This window comes from Xyrauchen texanus, chromosome 6 (genome assembly GCF_025860055.1).
Source record: "Xyrauchen texanus isolate HMW12.3.18 chromosome 6, RBS_HiC_50CHRs, whole genome shotgun sequence".
Classification (NCBI taxonomy): Eukaryota; Metazoa; Chordata; class Actinopteri; order Cypriniformes; family Catostomidae; genus Xyrauchen; species Xyrauchen texanus.
In genome coordinates, this window is record NC_068281.1 from 44,547,818 (window position 1) to 44,572,930 (window position 25,113).

The window sequence follows — 25,113 nt, forward strand, 5'->3', positions numbered from 1 at the left end:
AACCTTCATCTGGAGTTTTATGTTCCTTTCCATAGTTGCCTTCAGCTTGCTCACAGGGGATCTAAATACAGTTATTATTCATTTAATACACATTTTACAGTCATATTTAATCAAACTACACAATGATGACTGTAAGACATTATATATATTACAGTTTCATTTTTTTTTTTTTTAATTCATGATTTCATGTAAAGCTGCTTTAAAAACATTTGTGTTGTAAAAATTGCTTAAATTGACTAGAACCACCAGGTGGCGTTGGTGCAGTTGTGATTGGGCCCGTCATCGCTGCTTGCAGCTATATTTTTTTTAATTGTTGATTTCTGTACACATTTTTCTCTGTTGAAGTGACCTTTTTGGTTCTGGGTGTATTCCTTGTCTTCCGATCGCTTTGAGTGAAGAACAGAACCAAACTTAAGTTTTTATTCTGTTTATACTATGTTGAAAAGTTACAAAAAAACAAAGTTGATTGGAATGACTGTCTTGGCATGTCCCATTCTCAGCCCTGTGACCATGTAGTGCTGTGGATAGTATGCAGAAATGAGACGTGGAAAAGTACTAGTTCAATCCTGCCCAGGGACAACTTGTGAAGTGGAGATGGTTTTATGTGCAGGTCATATTCAGTCAATGTGTCCTGTTAAGTGTGCTTGCCATTTTTTTAGCTTGGCCCTGCTTATTGCTGCTTACAACTATAATTATTATTATTATCCATTGTAAGGTACGTACTAGAAAATAGAACATATGGGACAAAGTTTCTGCAACAGCTCCAGGGCTCTTCAACGTACGAAATCGCGCACTTGTTTTGTTCACTCCATGCTAATATAGTGCACTTACTGCCATCCACATTATAGGAAATAGTGAATGATTGAACAATTTCAGAAACAGTTATAAGGTTGGCCTCAAGAGCTAGATAATTGTGTAACAGTGTAATCAATCTTGAAATTATTGAAGTCATACGAGTTTTGAGATGAGGGTGAGTAAATTAGAAAATTTAGATTTTTCTGTGAACGTTTCCTTTAATAATGTAGTTTTGAGAGTCACCATCATTTCCCAATAGCACACATACACCACAAAGACATCGATTTGATGTATTTCTGGAAGACATATTTTTTTTAGATAGAAGATTTTAAATAGAAGGAAAAACAATTCTACAAATTGTGCTGCATTTCACAGCATCAACAATAATAGTTTTCTAAACAAATACATGGGACATTTTATTCTGTTGAAAAAGTACAAATGTCATTCTACCCTTTAAGGCTGCTTTATATTTCTGTGTCGAACCAACGCGGTAAGCTGCGCCATTCTGCGAGAACACAGCCAAAATGATCTAGTATAAAACTAGTGTATTGCGAGCTAAACACTAACATGTTGGTACATATTGTGTATTATTCATGCTTTCTGCCATTCAGAGAGAAAATAAATCAGGCATATACTGTTTACATACATATTATATACATATTACAAGTTGTTTTTTGTCGCATATTCACTTGTAACTTCATTAAACAACAGTATTTTCTCCCAAATGTAAACGATGCTACCGAGTCCAAATGCAATGTGATATGATGTACAGCTTAAAATAATCTTGGGAGAAATGTGATGCTACCTCAGATATCTTTTTGTCATGCTGGGGATGGTCTCTGGTAATAAAGTGGACCAATCACAGTTGTTGTGGTCTGCATTGATGTTAAGGGTAGTTAAATATATGAAGGGGTGCAGGGACAGGCTACAGCATAGGTTCGACGCAGATGCATAAATTGGCCTTAAGACAGAATGACAGCTCAAACAACATTGCTTTTTGAGAGAAATTCTATCTTGTTTGTTTTCTGAATTTCACCCCATTTACATAGCAAATAAAGGCAAACTTTTTTCACTGTGACAACCCTGGACAATGCTTATCTCTATGAGTCTGTAGAGAGCCTGATTGGGTGAAACTCTTCCCACATGAAGTGCAGTGATACGGCCTCTCTCCAGTATGCACTCGCTCATGTGCTTTCAAATTTCCTGAAATAGAGAAATTCTTTTCACAATATGAACACTTGTAAGGTTTTTCTCCAGTATGGATTATTTTGTGGCGTTCCAAGCTAGAAGTTCTATAAAAGGCTTTTCCACACTCAGAGCACACATGAGCTCTCACTGCAGAATGCAATTTCTGGTGCTGTTTTAAACTGTGCAGAAATGAAAAACACTTTCCACAAAGGGAACACAAGTATGGCTTCTCAATTGGATGAATTTTCTGGTGTGTTCTTATGACTGATGCTGAAGAAAATTTACTGCCGCACTGATGACAGCAATATGACTTTACTCTAGAGTGCGTGGACAGATGACTTTTGAGATTCCATGACTCCCTGAAACTCTTCCCACATTGATGACATTTGAAAGGCTTCTCACCAGTGTGAATTCTCATGTGCGCAGTAAGACTTACTTTATGTGTGAAACAATTACCACAGTGATGACAATTGAAAGGCTTCTCTCCAGTGTGAATTCTCATGTGCGTAATAAGACCTGATTTACGTGTAAAAGCATTCCCACATTGATGACATCTGAAAGGCTTCTCACCAGTGTGAATTCTCATGTGCGCAGTAAGACTTACTTTATGTGTAAAACAATTCCCACACTGATGACATTTGAAAGGCTTCTCTCCAGTGTGAATTCTCATGTGCATAATAAGACCTGATTTACGTGTAAAAGCATTCCCACATTGATGACAATTGAAAGGCTTCTCACTAGTGTGAATTCTCATGTGCGCAGTAAGACTTATTTTATGTGTAAAACAATTCCCACACTGATGACATTTGAAAGGCTTCTCTCCAGTGTGAATTCTCATGTGTTTAATAAGACCTGATTTACGTGTAAAAGTATTCCCACATTGATGACATTTGAAAGGCTTCTCACCAGTGTGAATTCTCATGTGCTTAATAAGACCTGATTTGCGTGTAAAAGTATTCCCACATTGATGACATTTGAAAGGCTTCACTCCAGTGTGAGCATGAATGTGACGCTTAAGACCTGCTTTACGTGCATAACTATTTCCACACTGATTGCAGGTGAAGGAATGTTTTACTCTTGTACTTTTACAACTCTTTTCTGAGAAATTATTTTCTGTCTGTAAACCACTAAAAGACTTTTCTGTTTTGAAACTATAAAATGTCTGATCCAGATGGGTTTTCTCCTCCTCCGCTTCATTCAGTTCCTGAATTTCCTCTTTCACCTCCATCAGATCTAAAATGAAAACAAAAAATGTTCTTTAATTTCAAAGGACAAATGTTAAAATTAAGGAAATAAATTGAACACCAAACGTTATAGCAGTAACTGCAGGCGTCTTTTTGAATGTGTTCTTAACAGAAATGTTTAAGAAATTCAATGTTATGTGCATTTTGTTTACTTTTTAAAGTCATTTTCTTTGGTTGATTAAAATGTTAACACCTATTATGAATTGATATATATACCTTACCCTATGAATTGATAAAAAACAGCTTGAAGCTATTTCCCAACAAGTAGTGGATGTCCCACGGATGTTCGCCAATGTCCGCTAATGTCTGTATTTGGTTAATTTTGTAATCTTCGATGCAGGACATTCCCAGGCCATTTTGGACATTTGCTACAGGTCCAATTTTCATCCAGGCATTATGGGACATTAGTGAATGTCCCTGTTTTTTCCATAAATTAACCTTCTTCTTTGGTTCCTCAAATGACATTTTCACAACATTCAGCAATCTTGAATTGCAAGAATGCTTTTAATTGTGGGGATGTAATTTACAGATAAAGGCTACTTTTAGGGCTGCATCTAACAATTATTTAGAAAACGGACAAATCTAATGATTATTAGAATGATTATTTGATTATTCGGGCAATTATTGCAATGGTTATTTATTAGCATTTAACCAGCAATTTAGCTTGTGCCTCAAGTTAAAAGGTTGTCATCTTTTAAAAATACCTCTAAATGACCTTCACTGAATTACAGGAAAAACAACCACTGAAATAAAAAATAACAAAATATTTTTTATTAAGTGTAGTTTTCCATTTGAAAATATAAAAACAGTACTTAAAACAAGATACATTTACCTGAGAAGCAACATATTATATATTTAAACTTGCTTTTTAAATAATATATCTTGAATATAAAGTAAATTTTGTCTTTACTGCACAGGCAGAAGTATAAGCAAGTAAAATAATATATATATTCAACACATATTCTCTGAAAGCAAGTCTAAATATCTTTTTTGTTGCTTCTCAGGTAAATGTATCTTGTTTTAAGAATTGTTTAACACCATGCTAATTCAGCAACTTTGTTTTTCAGAAACAAAACATCTAGGTTACTATTGTAATGACCGTTCCCTGATGGAGGGAACGAGACATTGTGTCGATTGAAGCGACACTAGGAGTCTTTCTTGAAGGCCTCAGTTCCCTCTGACAAAACTTGTGAATAGGCCAATGAGAAATTGGCAGACAGAATTTGCAAGAAACTTCTGCAGGGCAAGAAATAAAGCCAGCAACTCTAAGCAGTTGATGTGCCAACCCAGCCGGGGTCCCGTCCAGGACACGGCACCCCAACCCCATTTGGAGGCATCTGTGGTGACTACAACGCGTCGGGACACCTGCTGTCGGTGGACTCCTGTCTGCAGAAAACAGAGGTATGTCCATGGGTTGAAAGTCTGGTGGCAGGAGGGGGTGATAAACACACGGTATGTGCTGCAGCGCCATGCTCATCTCGGGACTCGAGTCTGAAGCCAGTACTGAAGTGGTCTCATATGCATCAACCCCAGCGGCACGACCGCTGCTGAGGATGCTATATGCCCCAGGAGCCTCTGGAATTGTTTGAGAAACCGCTGTGCAGTTTGAACAGGGTGAGACATTTCAGCACTGACTGCGCGTGCTCGTTGGTGAGGCGTGCGGTCATTGAGACCGAGTCTAACTCCATGCCGACAAAAGAGATGCTCAAAAGCGCGTCCCGAGGCTTTGGTGCTAAGAAAGGACTCAAAGCATTTACCTCCCTCCGCACACCCGGCAGGGGGCGAGTTAGTGACTGAGGAGGAGGTCCTGTGTAGGCGTCCTCTGGACTCGTCAGAACCGGCTGGCCAGGGGACAGCAGCTGTGGGTCCGGAGGCGAGGGGTCCGCATCCGGTACTGCCGGTGTTTGGCGTCGGGTTGCCACGAGAATGGCATTTGTGGGCCAGATGACCCAAAGAATGAAGAAATAGTTATTTTATTGAGAATGTGGGTACCGTAGCCCAAAGGAGGTGTGGCAAAAGAAATAAAGGAAAATGAGAATTCTCCTCCCTGCCCTCCACCAGGGGACGGAGTGGTCTGCTTACCAGCTCCGTAGCAAACGTCTTATTCCCTGGGTCGTCCGTCTCAGAAACGTTTGGGAGCCTTCCAGGTCCTCGAGGACATCTGAGAGACGGGAGGTGTGCACCTCCTGTGGGGCGCTCGCTGCTGGGGCTGAGAGCTGGGCCCAGGTTGAGGTGGAGCTGCCTGACATTTAGAGGAGCAGGGGGATGCCCTCTGCAAGTAGACGGAGCATGGCTCGTGCTAGAACGGCGGCGAGGCATGATGTGAGAGATGGCCTCCATCTGTTTCTTCACCGCCGAAAACTGCTGGGCGAAGTCATCGACGGCATCGTCAAATAGGCTGAGATGGGACACGGGGGCATTGAGAAAGCAGGCTTTGTCTACCTCCCGCATCTCGACCAGGTTCAGCAACAGGTGATGTTCCTGGACAACGAGAGTGGCCATCGTCTGCCTGAGGGCCCACGCTGTGACCTTCGTGGCGTGGAACATTCCTTCACCTGCAATCAGTGTGGAAAGAGTTATGCACGTAAAGCAGGTCTTAAGCGTCACATTCATGCTCACACTAGAGAGAACTACCCAAGTGAATATCTTTAAGTGCCTTGGCCTGGTGGACTTGCAGGAGGGCCATGGCATGCAGGGCAGAGGCAGCCTGTCCGGTGGTGCTGTAGGATTTAGCGTTCAGTGATGACATCATCCTACAGGCCTTGGAGGGTAGTACAGGGTGATCCCGCCAGGTGGCAGCGTTTTCCGGGTACAGGTGGATCGCAACTGCTCTGTCTACCTGGGGGACCTCAGGGTACACGTGGGCAGCTCTGACATCGAGGGTAATGAGAGTGAACGAGCGAGAAAGGTGCCCTCCACGACCTTGTCAACTCATCTTGCACCTCCTGATTGAAAGGAACCGGGGTGGGGGTGTGGCTGTGAGCGTGCCTGAACCTGAGGAACCAATCGTCTAGCCGTGAGGGCTTTGGAGAGAACAGAGGGCTCCAGTCCAACCCCACGCTCACGGCGGCCCAGGCAAGCATGTCGGCCATCTGGGTGTCAGCCTCAGACTGGGCGGGCCGACCCGAAGGCGGCAGCCCAGTCGATTCTTCCGCGTCAAATGCCGGGACGCTCTCCGATGCAGCGGAAATTTGTCCTCCAGCTCGGCGGGTCCAAGGGAGTAGTCAGACTGGCCGTGAGGCGAGCCGCTCTCACCTCGAGCCCGGACAGAAGTCAACGAGCATGCCGAGGGGGGGCGGGTGGTTCGTGGGGATATACCCGGCGAAACAAAGCCCGCTGCCATCCCCAAATCACCTCCATCACCAGCCGGATCGTCCTCAATCCCGTGGGAAGGAGCGATGTGGGGCGTGGCTGGAATGGCGTTCCTTTTCAGGAAGGAAAGCCGCAACCACAGCGTTGCCATGGTCAAGTTCTCACCTTGAGAACAAGAACCATCCACAAACGCCGTCTCAGTGTGATTGCAGCCCAGACACACGAGGCAGCATCTGTGTCTGCCAGGAGCAGAGAGATATTGACCACACCCAGGAACTACACAGAGGCAGAAGGGCATCTTTAAAAAGACGCGTCCTGAAAAAGACGTTCAATGCCTGCTGTGTGTGCTCTTTTGTAGAAATTATACTCTTTTGTGAGAAAATAGACTCATTCAGAAGTGCTGTCGAAGTGGCCAGGGACAAAGGCTGCACTGGTGTGCAGAGAAGGAGAAAGCCGCTTATATGCGCCGTAGATCCAACAGCAAATGCTCAGATCAGAAGTGATCTCAGCTCGCTGATCGCACAATTGCTCAGCTCCGAACAGATGCACGATTCCCTCCTTTTATACCCGTATGTCCGGGGGAGGGACATGCACATTCTGTATGCCAATTTCTCATTGGCCTTTTCTCAAGTTCAGAGGTAACCGAGGCCTTCAAGAAAGACCCCTAGTGTTGCTTCAATCGACACAACTTCGAGTGAGCGACAGTAGGGGAACTTAGGTTCAAATTATGCCTAAGGGAGGAATCAGTAGTAAACAAGGAGCTAAATACAGCTGGCAACCGGACACTGTCTGCATTCCAAACTGAAATACAGCTGCAAGCAGCGATGAAGAGCCCAAGCACCATGGGTCCATTTCCAGCCAGTGGCTTCTGGAAAACAATGCAAGGTGTACACATGCATTAGGCATTTGAAAATATTCGAAACAATTTTGAGGCAATTTTAAGAAAATATAAGAGGACAATTTTTCGACGAGCCCGGTTGGACCGATACACGATCCGTCTAAAAGCTTTAGTATTGGAGCCGATATGGATCTAGGTATCGGATCGGTGCATCCCTATATATCTATATACTATAGAGTGATGATGACAAATTGCAGCCAGTGCCAGCCAGACATCACTTCAGTCTATTACGATGGACCTTATAAGATGAACTGATGCCTGCTCCAACCATAAGACATTGGATACTTCCTATACCATTGCCTGAACCTTAGACTTAAGATAGACCTAACCAAAATTACCGACCGGTTGAACTGCGAAGCACCTCACTGATCTCGGCCTGCATTACCTTGGTCTAATTAATGCAACAGTATTTAAGACATCAAATATCCCAAATTTATCCCAATATACAAATTTGCATCAGCATTGTGTTGACATTATTCTAAAGAATTTTGAAGCAATACATGTAAGCATAAGAGGGCTACTTCAAAGTCTGTTAAAAGTGCCATACTTCCTGCTACCAGTTGGTGGAACTATGACCGTGACCAATAATAGCCACACAAATGTGATCAACCCCCATTACCATACATACAGTTGAATTTTCATCAAAATCATACAATGCACACAGAAGATATAAGCAACTTCCTGTTTAAAATGTTTAGCCGTAAATGTATTGCTGCGCTATAGCACAGTTCAAAATATAAAAAATCTGTTCACAATTTAGCATCTACAATGTCTTGGCATGATGTTGCACAAATTTGGTGCCAGACAAATGAATCCCCTTAGAGGAGTATTTAAAAGTTCAGAGCTTGCAGTTTTCAGAATATCCAAAATGTCAGACTTCCTGTTGGGCGGAGCTAATGACTATAATTATGAAAGTTGTCCAGCTTGGTGAGAACTAAATATGTTCCACATTTGGTGACTGTAGGTGAAAATGGGGGTTCTACAGATGTTAGCTGTCACTGGCCAAAAGGTGGGCGTTTGAGTGACTAAAAAACATGCATTGTTATTATATAAAAACCTTCATCAATGTTCACGAAGTTAGTATCAAATTATAGCTTAAAAACTAAACTTTAATCTTCTGCAGTCTATATTGCAATTAGAACATGACAGTGAAAGTCATATTTTAAAATGTTAAAACAGTGTATTTATAAAAAATTCGACATGTGAGCGACAGTAATTATGTTTCATTTTATCTGCTTATCATCCAATCCAATAATTGAAGAAAAAAATAGCATGCATTTAATTGTGAGGGTCAACTGATGAAAATGCAACAACCACATCAGATTGGTTAAGTAACATTATTACCTTCTAGTTGAAGTTCTGTTAATATTTTTTCCATCTGTGTTTATTTGGCAGCTTAAATCACCTGAAATATCCACTTACATTATGCCAAATGTTAAATATGGAAGTGTATTATACAGGATAAGCTTTTAAGTATGTAAATATGTATGATATGTGACCCTGTCTGTGAAATCCCAGCTAAAGTAATTTTTTGTGATTCACTGTTTTCTACATAAAATCATCCTATATAATGTAAAAGAACATTCTGTGAAAATATAACCTTGATATCTTTAATATTGACTGAGTAAGGCTATGTCAAAGATTTGCTGAATTTTGGGCTCAGAAAATCGTGTTTTGAGAAATTCCAATGTAAAAACAAGCTTATTTTTAAAACTGCAACACATCTGAACCATAATTATCCTAACATACCACATTAAATCTGAGATTCACCCATTTTCAGAGATATATGATGCATTTATGGGAAAATTACGTAAAGTTTAGTAAAACGGGCCAATTTATTATGAAGCGCATGTCCAAAAAGCATAAAAACATTTAAACAAATGGGGTACCACCAGAGCTTGATTGTAGCAACAATTACCAAGTCAATTCAGTGGAATGATTTGTATAACTATATTAGTCATATGAAATATCAGTCGAAAACTTAATATAAAATAATGACTATATAAAAATTAGAAAATCTCATTCTCTTACTGGGCTACTGTGTAACATTTGGAGTAAAAAAAACACGTTTACACCCCCAAAAAAATATGTTTAACGTCGCAACAGGTTAACACTAAACTAAGGGGAAACATAGGGGGAACAGACTTCAACAGAACACTAGCCCAAATTACCCAGTGGCCCACCGGGAAAACGCCCGGTACTCCCTATGGCCAGCACCCCTGACATGAGGGGGTAATTTGCTTCAAAGAGCAAAAGGTATATAAGACTATCAGTAAAATAAAATGGACGTTCTGGTGACCTTTTTTGTCATCGTTATAACTTTAATCTTCAAGAACAGACAATAATAAATCTTGAAGAATGGACACAAACCTCTTTGTTCCTCAGTATCTTCATTTTTCATTACATTTGAACTGCATGATTCTGGATAACTCATGTCCTCACTCTCTTCTTTAATAAACATCATTTCACAATGTTTTATCCCGCAGATCTCAGTTGAAACACCTGGAGTTATTCCTGTTCGTGTAGAAACAAGTCTTCGTTTAGGATGATGAGAATATTGGTGACATTTATAAACATGAATCCAAACTTACTGTTTAAACTGTATTTAGTCCGGAATATGGTGATTTTCATTTAAAGTCTGATGCTGGATATTCGTACTTAATATCTTAGACCATGCCGCTGTCTTTTGTCCAATGTTGGGATGATGAATAATAAACAAACAAGCTGGCAATGGTTATATTCTTCTTTTGTGTCTTCATCTTTTTAACGCTGGAATTGCGCATTACCGCCATCTACTGTTCTACTGTCCTAAGTAGATTTATATTTATTTCAGCAAGTTTTATATTCTTATATCTATCATGTTCTCACAGGGATCTTCATCAGGGATCATGTTAGAGTTGTTTATCACTCTGTCTGCACAGTGATTGTCTGTAGGCTATTAGAGATTTTGCGAATGTGCGCGTTATATACAGTCTGCCCACATTCTGTTGTGTGGCGTCACATTCACTAACTGTGACGCAATAATAAAAAATAATCGTCATACACTTTCTTGTTGGCGTTTTATAGTTGTCATAGAAACGAAAAGTTCCAAGGAGTGGATGACATCGGCTCGGATCTGATTCTCTAATGATATTGAGCATCTATTCACAATATTGTCTGTTAGTTTGAACTCTTTTAGAATCTTCAGAGGTTGATTGTGCACAAGGAAATTAGAACAATTATTCATGTAATTATTTAAGAGGTGAAATCCGTTATATGAGTGAAATATGAGCTCTTGGGAAAACTCATTTTTTAAATTACACATTTCCAGCCTTACCGGAAAATATTTACTATTGTAATAGTGTTATATTTGTGTTATAATTACCCAAACGGCATTAAATATATGTGCAGTCTTTTTTCACCCGGTGCAGAGAGAACTAGAAAGGTTGAATCCAATTCCCTACAGGGGGAGAGAGTATGCATGAAATCACATGTTATGGAAAATGTAAGCGTTTTACATATCATTTCTATTATAGTGTCTGTTGCATTTGATAATTGCACTGGTGCTTTATACAAAATATGCATGGTTACTGAGATGTTTAACGCCTTTTGTGTTGCCGATGTGGTTCACCCCCTTTTCCGATTAGTGGTATGTTCCCCTGCGCTGCACTCCACAAATGTGTCTGTGTCTTGTTTGAAAGGCTGCTTGCTAGGTCGGACTCGTCCTTTGAATGCTGCAATATACCGAATGTCCTCCTTTAAACAAATCTCGTTAAACGAGACGGCCTTCGTAGGACAAACGTAAACGGAACGTAATATGGTTGCTATGGCAACACGCCACTGTTTAACAAGCGGGAGCGCTTTGAGTGAGAAGGGAACAAAGTCCCACTGGAAGGGAATATATGCGGTACATTTTAGAAGAGTTATAATGATTAAGTAAGCAATAAGTTACGAGAGGCTGTGTCGTGCCTAACAACGCCCTTCAGCCGTTACTTATTCACGATACAGCACTTGCCTCGAGTACCTTATTGCTTTTATAAAACGGTTGCCACACAATATTAAAGAAAAAAAATGTATTAGTGGAAATTTCATGAAGTTAAATCAATAAAAGCATTCCTTCCGCTAGAAAAAAAATAGTCCCTGACCGTGAACAACAACGTTCCAATATGTAATATGCATGAAAGCTCAAATAAAAACAACAAACCGTTCTCAAATTTTGTCTCATTCTTTTTATTTTTTACAACACAATATTTGTGAAATTTCCTCACACAAATAGGCATAGCTTATCTCTCAGCATGAGAAAACGTTTAATTGACGTTTATTTATTTTTTTATTCCGTTATTTTCTCTCTGCACTAAACTAAATATTTACATAGCCTATAATTCTAATATAATATATATATTCTGAATCCTCTTTCCTTGGTTTACTTAACGGCTTCATTTTGGCCTGATAATAACAATTACAAAACTACGTCTTGAAACGCAGTAACCATTGTTTAAACGGAATAATTGATGCCAATTTAATTATTGTCATTAACGGGCACGACGCGATTACAACCTCAGGGTATTCATTTTTTTTATGTGTTTTTAATGGTCACTTTTTCCTTAATTATGTAAATCCCAAAAATATCATACTTCTTACTAGTTTAAATAAAGTTAGTTTTATAGATTTATAGCAAAACATATATCATCACTCACCTTTACTCATACTGTCCAACGTCGTCCTCCTCTCGACCTTTACGTTTTGTCCTTGAACAACGCGAGGAGACGAGATAACCCAAACGCTGGGTCAAATATTCTAAGTGTACTTTGTGTCAACCAAGAAACCCAAACGCTGGGTCAATATGAGCCAATACCGACTCGGTTACTAACGTAACCTCGGTTCCCTGAGAGGAGGGAATGAGTATTGCGTAAGTAGCTTACGCTATGGGAAAACTCAGTTTCTCGAGAAATATTGAAGTCTTTATGTAAAGCGCATTGCAGCTGCACGGCATACAGCAATGGCGAGGCAGCTTCGGTCATTGGCTGTGCTGCGACAACTTGCTTCGAACCAATGGCGGGCGACTCTGAGCAGCGACCAATGGGCGCTTCGCGCTGGCGCTCAGAGCCCGCCAAGATGGGCGTGGCTAGGACTATATATTAGGCACCCGTCATGAGAGTTCTTTAGGTTCAATCGACTGAGGCGAACTGACCAAGCACAAGCACGGCAGCTTACGCAATACTCGTTCCCTCCTCTCAGGGAACCGAGGTTACGTTAGTAACCAGTCGTTCCCTCTCGAGAGGTCTCTCCTATTACGTAAGTAGCTTACGCTATGGGAACACCATGCAAAAGCGCTGTGCGTGCTGACTTAAGCTCTATAAAGCCAGAGGCGGATGCCTGAGCCTTAAAGCAAAGTGATTATCCAACAAGCCGACCAGCAGCGAGCTATATAATGGGAAAATACAGAGTGCCTTTGCCCCAAGGAGGTCCATGGTGGGAGCTCATTGTAAAAACACAAGCACATAACTTATGTACTGATTTTTCTATGTATTGATATGCATAAAAATCCTCTAAGTCAGTCAGAGACGGACCTATAAGGGAGGAGATAATGCTCAGCATATACATACTCCAGTCCATTCTACAGTCAGGCTGATAGAATGTTGGAATGCAATGAGGGGACCTGTAGGTTATAAAACCTGATAAATGTCGAGCGAGGCCCAGCCTGCCGCCGCTGCAAATATCTTCAATGGGTATCCCACTCGACCACGCCCACGAGGAGGCCATGCTCCTCGTAGAGTGAGCTCTGGCGCCTAAGGGGCATTGAAGGCCCTTGGCTTCATAAGCCAGCGCTATAGCATCCACTATCCAGCCGATATTCTTTGCTTTGAAACTGCGAGACCTTTAGTCGCGACGCCAAAGCATCACGAATAATTGTTCCGTCTGTCTGAGCGGGGCAGAGCGTTCCAAATATACTCTGGCGCCCTGACCGGGCAGAGTAAATTAGCGTTGCTTTAGATCCGCTGGGGGCGATAAGCTGCCAGAGATATCACCTGTACTCTGAAGGGTGTGGAGAGCACTTTAGGAATATACCCGTGCTTTGGCCTAAGGACAACTCTGCAGTCGTTAGGTCCAAATTCCAGGCAAGCAGCTTGATGACAGCGCATGCAGGTTGCCCACTCTCTTGACTGAGGCGGCGCCAGCAAGCGCGCAGTTTTGGCGAGAGCTGTTTAAGGTGCGGTTGGTTCAGAGAGGTTCGAGCGGGGCACTCTTGAGTGCGTCCAGGACCGTGGCCAGATCCCAGATAGGCACCGAGGCGAGGGGTTCATCCTCCTAACGCCTCTTAGGAAGCGAATGATTAGGTCGTTTTCCCTAATGAGCGTCCTTTATCAGGATTGTGTGGCGCGCTATGGCAGCCACATAGACTTTGGCGTGGAGGGTGTGCGGCCGCCTCCAGCAGCTCTTGCAAAAAGCGAGTACACTTGGTATCTCGCGCGATTTGGGGTTCAAGCTCTTGGCATCACACCAGTCACTGAACACTTTCCAATTTTGGGCATATAAGCGTCTCGTAGAGGTGCTCAGCGCCTCCGTGATGGTTCTCAAAACTCCACTGGGGAGGTTCTCGGGAACCCGTTGAGGGGCCATGCATGGAGGGCCCACAGATCGAGGCGGGGATGAAGAATCATCCCGTTGGCCTGCCTGAGGAGGTCTAGCCTCAGCGAGATCGGCCATGGGGCAGATTGCATCATCTGCATCAGTTCTGGAAGCCACGTCTGGTTTTTCCAGAGAGGGGCTACCAGGAGCACTGCACATTTCACTTCCCTGATCCGACTGATGACCTGAGGTAGCATCGCGATCGGGGAAAAGCATACAAGGGCGGCTCGGCCAGACTTGGGTGAGCGTCTGTGCTCTTTGAGAAGAAAAGGGGCAGTCGCATTTTCCTGGAGGCGAAGAGGTCGAGCCTCCACCTTGCCAAAGGTTTGCCATAACCACTGAACCCTCAGGGGTGGAGAGACCATTCTCCTGGGAGAACCTTGTCTCTGGACAGCATGTCCGCTCCCTGGTTCAGGGCGCCTGGCACATGCGCTGCTCTCAGCGGCGCAAGTGGTGCTGTGACCATGAGATGAGCTCCTGGCCATAGAGTGCAGGGAGCTCGACCTGAAGTCCACCCTGGCGATTTATATCACGATACTACCGTCATGTTGTCCGTTCGGACCAGGATGTGTTACGTTTTCAGGTGCGGAAGCAGGGCTCTGAGAGCCAAGGTGACGCTTTCATTTCCAGACAGTTTATATGTAGGTGCTTTTCGGGTTTGACCAAAAGCGGGAGACAGGCCTGCCCTCGTAAAGAGCCCCCATCCTATTTTGGAGGCATCTGTCGTGATCATTTTTCTCCGTGTGTTCACGCCCAGACTCACGCCGGTTCGATACCAGTCGGCGGCTTTCCAGGAGCGTCAGGGCTTTTATACAGCCGTGATTTGCTCTGATTAAAAAGTGGCCCGGCGCCACGCGTGAGTGAGGACCACGGCTCTTGAGCCAGCGTTGGAGAGGGCGCATGTGCAACAATCCTAGATGGAGTACAGCTGATGCCGAGGCCATGAGACCGAGCATCCTTTGAAATCGTTTGACGGGGGCGCGCGCCCTGTCTGAATGATGTTGCAAGGCGTCAAATAGAGAGCGCGCCGTCATCTGCACTGAGTCTAGCACTATTCCCAGAAAGGAGATATGCTGGCTGGGGGATAGCACGCTCTTTGCAAAATTGATTCTCAGACCCAGGTATTCTAGATGGCTGATAATCCAAGATCTGTGCGTCGTTAACTGACTCTCTGATTGTGCTATGATTAGCCAATCATCGAGGTAATTCAGTATTCGCACTCCCCGCTGTCTCAGGGGGGAAAGTGCTGCGTCCATACATTTTGTGAATGTGCGGGGGCCAATGATAGGCGAATGGTAGTACTGTGTACTGGTATGACTGTCCCTCGGCGAATCTCAGAAAAGGCCTGTGATGAGAGCTATCGAATGTGAAAGTAAGCGTCTTTCAAATCCACTGATAGAAACCAATCCAGGCGAACTTGCTGCGAGGATATGTTTGGTCATTAACATTCTGAGCGAGCGAATCATTAAAGCTTTGTTCAGATGTCTGAGATCTAGGATGGGGCGGAGGCCACCGTCCTTTTCGGGACGAGAAAATAGCGGCTGTAAAAACCTGCCTGCGCTCATAGAGGAGGAACAGTTTCTATAAGCCCTTCTCTATTAGTTTGAGCACCTCGGTGCGTAGAACATGTGACACATCTCTCCTCACTTTAGTCTCGACCACAGCTGAAAAGCGGGGTGGTCTCTGGCGAATTGAAGCAGTAACTGTGTTTTATTATGTTCAAAACCCATTTCGGCATGTCAGGGATTTTTCCCAGGCTTTTGCTTTCGCACAGATATGGGCTGAATGCTGGCTGGGGAGTGTCGCAGTGATGTATGGGCCCCACCGGCAAATTGCCTTGTGCTAACACTGAGCTTACAGCTGTCAGAGGCGCGGTCGCTGAGCAGCCTTGTTGAGTGCCGAGTGCAGGGGTGCGTGTGAGATTACAGGCACGCAGCTATCTCGAAATGCTTCGCAGCATGAGCTGGAGAAATGTTTGAAACTGTATGGACAGTGTTTTCGGTGGGGGTGCATACATACGTAATAGGCACGGCGCCACTGTCATAAAGCTTCCGGCTCTTAGCGGGGAGTTTCTTAGCTCATGCGTCGCATCCGTGATGCTTGCGGCATGAGACAGAGAAATGTTTGAAACTGTATCGACAGTGTTTACGGGTGGGGTGCATACATTGTAATAGGCACGGCGCCACTTTCATAAAGCTTCCGCTCTTAGCGGGAGTTTCTTAACTCATGCGTCGCATCTGTGATGCTAGCGGCATGAGACAGAGAACTGTTTGAAACTGTATGGGCAGTGCTTATGGGTGGGGGTGCATATACCTAGCGCTTTATAGTATTTCCAGCTTTTACTGGGGAAGTGTTTATAACTGTGGGAACAGTGCTTGCGTGTAGTGGTGCATACATGACAATAGGCACACGATCTACATATATGGTGCGTCCAGCTGGAGCTGGGGAAGTATTCGGCACTGTTTGGACAGTATTGATACGTGGGAATCGCGCTTTAGTGTGGACACGTGACCCCTTAGTGACACAGGCAGAAAATGACTCTTTTGTGATTTCTGTGTGTTGCCGTTAAAGCGGCGTTTGATTGCAGGTGGCGAGTTCTGTGACTGGCCCATTGACTGCTGTACAGACATTTCCAGCCGCCTGTAAGGGGACTGGGTAATGTTTCACGCGTTTTAGAGAGTGGTCCGGCTTTGCGAGACACGCACTCTCTCTTTTCTTCCTATTGCTAGGAAGACTTACGAGGCTCCGGGTTCAGCGCGATCTTGGGCGAGGACCCCGTTGCTCAAGCGGCTTCGCTCGGTTAGCGGAATGCGAGTGGCGTCGGCGTCCGTTTCAGGTCTGCTCTTTGGCTGGGAGACGGGGCGCCGCCCTGGCTCGCTGCTGCTGCTGAGGCAGTCTCTGGCGGCTCTGAGGCGAGCTGGAGCGCTTGGGCAGGAAGTGGCGCATAGCCTGCGAATCCTTCCGAGCTTCAGTGAAGCGTTCAGCAAACTCTTTTACCGCCCGGTCGAACAGGCGGCTTGGAGCGATAAGTGGCGTCAAGAAATGGCGCCTTATCCGCGTCCTTCATCTCTGTTAGCGTCAGCCACAGATGGCGCTCAAGGACAGTCAGGTTAGCCATGGCCCGGCCGATGGATTGGGCGGTGGCCTTTGTGGCTCGCGGGGCTACGTCAGTGGCGCTGCGCGGGTCATGAAAGCCTCAGGTTCAGGTCCGACTTCGTCCATGGTGCGGAGAGGTTTGGCCTGATAAACTTGTAGAACAGCCATGGAATGAAGCGCTGGCGCAGCTTGGCGTGGCGGCGTATGCTGTGACGGCGAGCTGAGGTAGATCGGCAGGGCTCGAGGGATGAGAAGCTTTGGCTTTCCATCCAGCGGTGGAGGGTGGGCACAGATGGTTGGCCACAGCCTCCTCGGGGCGGGGTTCCCTCGTAGCCTCTTTCTCTCACGCCGTCCACCGAGGAGGCGAGGAAGAGAAAGAAGGCTTCAGGCGAGCAGAGTCGCGGGGCTTTCCACGACTTTGTGAGTTAGGTCGTGAACTTCAGGGAAGAAAGGGGAGGGTCTCTGTCGAGGGGCCTGCGGCGCCTGCAGGAACCACTCGATCCAGCCGGCTGCGTGGCGGGTTCTTCGGAGAAGACCAGTCGAGCCCGAGGTCTTCCACGGCTTTGGACAGGATCGCGGACGATCTCAGAGTCCATGCTGGTGCCCGTGCTCGTGTCCGCTAATGTCGGCGGCGGTCGAGGTCGAGACCGGCCAGTCGTCGGATCAGCGTCAATAGAAAGGCTGTCATCCTTTTCACCGTCGTCCCCTGGCGCCCGAGCGAGGCGAGACCCACCGCTCTGTTGGAGGGTGCTGGTCGCCTGCGTGAAATGGACTGGCGGCGGGGAGATCTTGGGTAGTGGTGAAGCAGCGGGGACTGGCCCGGCGTGACGTCACTGAATTCCGCGTGCTCTGGCAGCCTCTGTGGCGGCGCTTTTTCTTGCGCGGCTCGAGCGGAGGAGGCGGCAGCACGGTGGAAGCAGGCTCGTTCTGCGTGGCGGCAAAGCGAGCGCAGCTTCGGCGAGGCCAGGGAGTCACATTCGGGGCATCCGCCCTGAATGAGAGCAGCTTCTGCGTGGTCAGGTCCCAGGCAGCGAGTGCAGATAGCGTGGCGGTCCCGTCAGGAAGAGGGCCTCTGCCGAGGCGCAGGTTAAAGGCATTTGGAACAACGCCTCGAAAATTGCTCTTTTACTTAAATCAAAAGCGTCGCAGAGGCGAACACTTGTAAGTAAAAGGATATCAGTGATGCGTGCCGGATGGCGTAGCAGAAAGCTCGAAGCGGCTGAAGGCGCGGTGTCCTCTTAGCAGTCCTGCTGTAGGCTTGTCAGCGGGCGAAAAAGACTCCAACAATCCGGAGGATCCAGCGAAGAAGGTCTTAGCTGAAGGAGATTAAATCTAAAGAACTCTCATGACGGAGCCTAATATATAGCCCTAGCCACGCCCATCTTGGCGGGCTCTGGCGCTGTAGCGGCTAGCGCTCATTGGTCGCGAGTTCAGAGTCAGCCCGTCATTGGTTCGAGCAAGTTGCCGCAGCACAGCCAGTGACCGAGCTGCCTCAGCTCATTGCTGTATGCTGTGCAGCTGCAATGCGTTTTACATAAAGACTTCAATATTTCTCGAGAAACTGAGTTTTCCCATAGCGTAAGCTACTTACGCAATAGGAGAGACAAACAAGAATTTGTCTCTCCTATTCAAATTCTCCTATCGAGAGAATTTGTCTCTCGAGAGGGAACGAGAATATAACCCAGCAAAATAGGTTAAAACACTTAACCCAGCGAATGGGTAGAAAAAATAACCCAGCATTTTTTAGAGTGTCAAAGTATTGCTTGTTTTTCTGTTTACATTTCATGTTGTGACACTTCTCTTCTCTCGAACATAATGCTGCTACGCCAGAGCGGCCAATATGAGGTCTGATTTGTGCACTTACTTTGCAAACTAAGCAATCATCGTGTCGATCGTCACGTACATTGCCGTGACCAATGACGTGTGATAACCTACGTGTGGATAAGCGCGTGGATAACGTGCGCGTGGATAACGTACGCGTGGATAAGCGTCTGGATTAATACTTAGGCAAATATCTATTATCTTTACTATTGTACCTTTTTAATTTGGGATGTAATCATAACACACACGTTTTCATGTTTTTTTGTGGGTTGTACAACAGTGTAGACACTATTAGTAATCAGTATAATTAGTATATTTATATGTACGCTAAGATTTATATGTACGCTAAGATTTATAGTAGAACTGCAAAAACTGTTATCTTACTTAAGGCTGCCAGTTAGAAAAAGGTAAATCAATTAATTCAAATTTGCAGTTGATATTTGACAGATTTTACTGCAGCCTACAGCAATTTTATAAAACTATACATTTAGTAAGGCTAACACTTACCAAAATTGTTCTATTACTTCTTTTCAACTAAAAAATAAGAAAGTATACTTTCAGTCTACATTTTATATACTTCTCAAAAGTAGTACATACAGGTCCTTCTCAAAAAATTAGCATATTGTGATAAAGGTCATTATTTTCCATAATGTAATGATAAAAATTAAACTTTCATATATTTTAGATTCATTGCACACCAACTGAAATAGTTCAGGTCTTTTATTGTTTTAATACTGATGATTTTGGCATACAGCTCATGAAAACCCAAAATTCCTATCTCAAAAAATTAGCATATCATGAAAAGGGTCTCTAAACAAGCTATTAACCGAATCATCTGAATCAACTAATTAACTCTAAACACCTGCAAAAGATTCCTGAGGCTTTTAAAAACTCCCAGCCTGTTTCATTACTCAAAACCGCAATCATGGGTAAGACTGCCGACCTGACTGCTGTCCAGAAGGCCATCATTGACACCCTCAAGCAAGAGGGTAAGACACAGAATGAAATTTCTGAACAAATAGACTGTTCCCAGAGTGCTGTATCAAGGCACCTCAGTGGGAAGTCTGTGGGAAGGAAAAAGTGTGGCAAAAAACGCTGCACAACGAGAAGAGGTGACCGGACCCTGAGGAAGATTGTGGAGAAGGACCGATTCCAGACCTTGGGGGACCTGCGGAAGCAGTGGACTGAGTCTGGAGTAGAAACATCCCTGCATTCCCCAGGTCAAGCCACTTTTGAACCAGAAACAGCGGCAGAAGCGCCTGACCTGGGCTACAGAGAAGCAGCACTGGACTGTTGCTCAGTGGTCCAAAGTACTTTTTTCGGATGAAAGCAAATTTTGCATGTCATTCGAAATCAAGGTGCCAGAGTCTGGAGGAAGACTGGGGAGAAGGAAATGCCAAAATGCCTGAAGTCCAGTGTCAAGTACCCACAGTCAGTGATGGTCTGGGGTGCCATGTCAGCTGCTGGTGTTGGTCCACTGTGTTTTATCAAGGGCAGGGTCAATGCAGCTAGCTATCAGGAGATTTTGGAGCACTTCATGCTTCCATCTGCTGAAAAGCTTTATGGAGATGAAGATTTCATTTTTCAGCATGACCTGGCACCTGCTCACAGTGCCAAAACCACTGGTAAATGGTTTACTGACCATGGTATTACTGTGCTCAATTGGCCTGCCAACTCTCCTGACCTGAACCCCATAGAGAATCTGTGGGATATTGTGAAGAGAAAGTTGAGAGACGCAAGACCCAACACTCTGGATGAGCTTAAGGCAGCTATCGAAGCATCCTGGGCCTCCATAACACCTCAGCAGTGCCACAGGCTGATTGCCTCCATGCCACGCCGCATTGAAGCAGTCATTTCTGCAAAAGGATTCCCGACCAAGTACTGAGTGCATAACTGAACATAATTATTTGAAGGTTGACTTTTTTTTGGGGTATTAAAAACACTTCTTTTATTGGTCGGATGAAATATGCTAATTTTTTGAGATAGGAATTTTGGGTTTTCATGAGCTGTATGCCAAAATCATCAGTATTAAAACAATAAAAGACCTGAAATATTTCAGTTGGTGCAATGAATCTAAAATATATGAAAGTTTAATTTTTATCATTACATTATGGAAAATAATGACCTTTATCACAATATGCTAATTTTTTGAGAAGGACCTGTATACTTTATGTACCTCTCAGAAATATACTTAAAATTACATTAGGTATAGGCCCTACTTGATTTATACTGAGAGAAAAGTCCAAGTATATTTGGCCTGCACTTGTACGCAATCTTTTGATCAAGATACTTAAAAGTAGTATTCAAAGCTTGGCTGGTAGTGGGTTAACTCTTTTGATCGAGTTGCCTATTTTATATATTTATTTATATATATATATATATATATATATATATATATATATATATATATATATATATATATATATAATTTTTTTACATAGTTTTTCATATACAATCTTATAATTTCTATAATTATATATAATTATATATATTTTATAATTATAACTTATAACGTTTGAAAATATTGATATAAAACTGTCACAGTGTCTGTTTTGTGTTTCCCCGGTGTCCACTAGAGGTCTCTTCCCCATACTGTCACCATTCACTCTGGAACTGCATTCCCCACAATCCTTGTCTGTACCAATCACTGTTCATTGCACTCAGCTGTTCCCCGTCATCTTTGTACCCAGCTGTTCCCTGTTATTCATTGTTAGTATCTGTGTATTTATACCCTGTCTGTTCAATCATTGTCACGGAGTCCTTGTTATATGTCACACCACTTCTGAGTTCTGTTTCTAGCTTGTTTCTTGTTTTAGTTCTTGTGTTTGGTTTGATTATTTGGATTTTGACCCCTGCCTGGAAGACTACGATTTTGGATTACCCCATTAAAAACTACTGCTATTGGATTACTGTTTCCTGTGTGTGTTATGTGACAAAAACAGATAATTTTCTAATTCTGCGTTGTAAACCTTCAAAAACATGAAAACAGTGTGTGTTATGATCATATCCCAAATTTAAAAGGTACAATAGTGAGATGATAGAATTCAGCCTAACTATTAGGCTAATACCCACACGTTGATCCACACGTACGTTATCCAGACGTTTATCCACACGTTTATCCACACGTACGTTATCTATGGAATATGGAACGCCAGGCAGTTCAAATATACGCAAATTTTAACACGTAGACAACGCGTAGACAACACGTCAACAACACGTTGTTTGCACGTTGTTAACGTGTTGTCTACGCGTTGTCTACGTGTTAAAATTCACGTATATTTGAACTGCCTGGCGTTCCATACAAACCGTGACGTGTGACGTCTCAAATCTTACTTCTGACGCCTGAATACTATGGGATTTTGGCCAGACGGCTCGCGAGCGTATACACGTTAGTTCACCTCTGCTTAGCGATCGCCAAAAAGTGCACAAATCACACCTCATAGGCCAAAGCATCAACAAGCTTCCCCGTACTCTTAGACAAGCGTCCTCGACAGGGCCAGAGCTTCTTTGCCGCTCAAGTCAGCGGCGGTGTGAACGTGCAGTTATGCTTCTTACTCGGACTTTTGGGACTCAGTTTTAAACTGGTGTCAAGGCGCGCAATGAATGAAATGCACAAATGGTAATTAAATAGAACCCCTGAAATGAACGACGGAGAGCTGTGTTTTATTTTCACAACATTTCATATTTCATTTTCAGCCACTTATCGAGGTCAGGATCATCGCGCACTCGCTCCTGCATTAGCTGCCATAAGACTCCATCCCGATTGGCATCCCCTCTCAGTGGAAGCCCCTGGCGCCCCAAGAATCTTACGCAGCTGAAGTTCGAGGATTTTCCGCGCTGTTCTCTGCTCCTTTGCCTTGGCTTCAGAGAGTAGGGCATTTATTGGAGTGTTTTTCAACGCTGCCAATCTTTGGGTTGCATCTAAATGAGTTTTAGATTTCTCGTGGTCTCTGATTTTCTCTTTTGCTTTTTTCCAATTTGAAAATCCCTTATCTTTTAAAAACAAACTGTCGGTGGTTGGGCACAGCAGTTTACTTTTAACAGCCGATCTGCACACCCCACACATGATGCCATCACTGTCCAAAATATATTCCAGCCACTTCCACTCTCGGAACCAGGAGTCCCTACAGCTGCGTGCGAAGCTCTCCCCACTTTTTTTTTTGACTGGAAAATGATAATCAGGTGGAGGCCTGAAGGACTGTGCACCTGCATCTGCTTTTTGACTATCCACGTGTGTCGACGGGGGATGAGGGTGGCTCGTAGTGAGGGTGGCGGTGGTGGGTTCATTCACTTGGGTCAGCTGCCGCTGCTCATCCCGGCGGCTTTCAGCTTGTGGTGCTACACATAACGATGAATTGGATGTCAAATCCAGTGATGTTGCCCCCCCCCTCTCTTATTCGCTTTGCTGTGGCAGCTTTTAAAAAGAAATTTGAAATCCGTTTTTGTGTCATTACCGGAATGTTGCTTTCTTCACTAAGAGGATAAAATCATATTCTTCCGGGACTCGCGTCCTTAAATTATGTCTCCGCTGCTGCTGCGCATACAACATATAACTGACCCCCCCAGCTTGAGTTTTTCTAGGCGACCGTTATTTAGAATGTGTCACTTTATGGTTTCCATGGTGACGCATCATTGCTTGTCACGTGACACACCGCAGCAGCAACAGCGCTGAATGAATGATGATCTGCTTTTATGTCATTTTTCATTTTTTATTCAGAATATTCACAAATGTGTTAGCTATGGCATGAAATATCTGATATTCCGATTGTCAAATACATGCAAGTGGAAGTGTATTGTTGTTTAAACACCTTTATAATGATCGCGTTAGTTCAGCTGTATGCTGCGATGAGCGCCGCCATGTTAGTTTGTGCCGCAGACGCAGTTCAGAGAATCGGATCTGTTGGATTTACAACACGTGAATTCATCCACTCCGAAATACTTAAAAGTAAGTGGCTGGTGAACTGGGAGAAGAATAGAGTAAACATTAAAGTTACTTACACAATGTGTATCTGATGAATAAAACTTGTCGAATTATAATGGAAAGGATTATTATTACCTCTTACATAGACATCAGTCTGTATTTTACAAACTCTAACGTTAAATGTTAACACCCCCAAATATGATTTATGTGCCGCTGCGTGATCTACGTACCAAACACATTTAGAGAGGTTTTGCTTTTTGGGGTGAAGGTAAAAAGCAGGGGGGTTAGATGGCAGAAGAGAAACGTACTTCTCTAGAGAGGCAACGGGACAAAGCGGGTTCCCATTTTGTTGGAACATGAAGCCACGCCTGCTCTCTTTATTTCTGTCATGTGGGTCCTTATGGTTTTTAGTGTCTTCATTGAAGCTCATTGTGACATACTTTAGACCATTTTCGTTTGTTAAAATGCAGAATGAGTCTGGAATGAGTTCTCGGTTCCCTCTACGTCTGAAGTGTAACTGCACGTCAAACCAGACTTTGTTTACGAGTCCTTCAGGTGTGTGCACGACCCTCTCTTCTCATTGTCTTTACGACTCCAACGAAAACATTATTGGATGAGGTGACTTCGCTGTCTCTCATCAGACACCAGGACAAACTCAAAGGTGGATCATTCAGGAATCTGTTCAGACCCGCACATAACGCTACTTAGCTACTGATCCCATATTTTTCGCCTTTGGAGCTTCTGACAGTTCCGTAGAAGTCACGGAGAAGTGCGTTGAGTTCCGTCTTGGTGATTTGTTTAAAATCAATGCTGCAACCCTTTTCACTACACCAGTCACCGAAGCATTTCACTGCCCAATGGGTTTGCTGCACGGTATTTTTTTCATTATGAGTCTTCTCGAATGTATCAATGTTACATTTCAGCACTTCAGCATGACGGCTCATATTTGTAGAAGTCTCTACAAATTGTTCCTCAAACCACTTATCCATCGTCATGCCACCTAGTAAATCGAAATTTACTTTAAACATTTTAGCCTTTTTAATTCTTACGTTTTTTTCTATGTTTATGTTGATACGTGTGGTTGCTAAGGGTGTTGCTAAGGGCGCAGTGATAAATAGAACCGTTGGGTGAAGCGGTCATAGCTGTGTTTTATCGTGAATAAAGCACAGCTATTGACCAATCAGAATCAAGGATTGGAACTAACCGTTTTATAAAGAGAAAAGAAAATA

The 25,113-nt window shown here is 43.9% G+C and overlaps 1 protein-coding gene across 1 annotated transcript in view; it reads right to left on the reverse strand.

Moving 5' to 3' along the window:
* Nucleotides 1-897: 897 nt before the first annotated feature.
* LOC127645735 (zinc finger protein 271-like) overlaps nucleotides 898-25,113 on the reverse strand; it is a 73,625-nt gene continuing 49,409 nt past the window's right edge. Inside the window, exons 4-7 of the mRNA XM_052129397.1 lie at nucleotides 10,839-10,876; nucleotides 9,808-9,951; nucleotides 7,309-7,407; nucleotides 898-3,216 (exon numbers count right to left, since the gene is read on the reverse strand). Coding sequence (XP_051985357.1) covers nucleotides 1,865-3,216; nucleotides 7,309-7,407; nucleotides 9,808-9,951; nucleotides 10,839-10,876 — 1,633 coding nt within the window. The 3' untranslated portion in view covers nucleotides 898-1,864. The remainder of the gene's footprint in view (nucleotides 3,217-7,308; nucleotides 7,408-9,807; nucleotides 9,952-10,838; nucleotides 10,877-25,113) is intronic.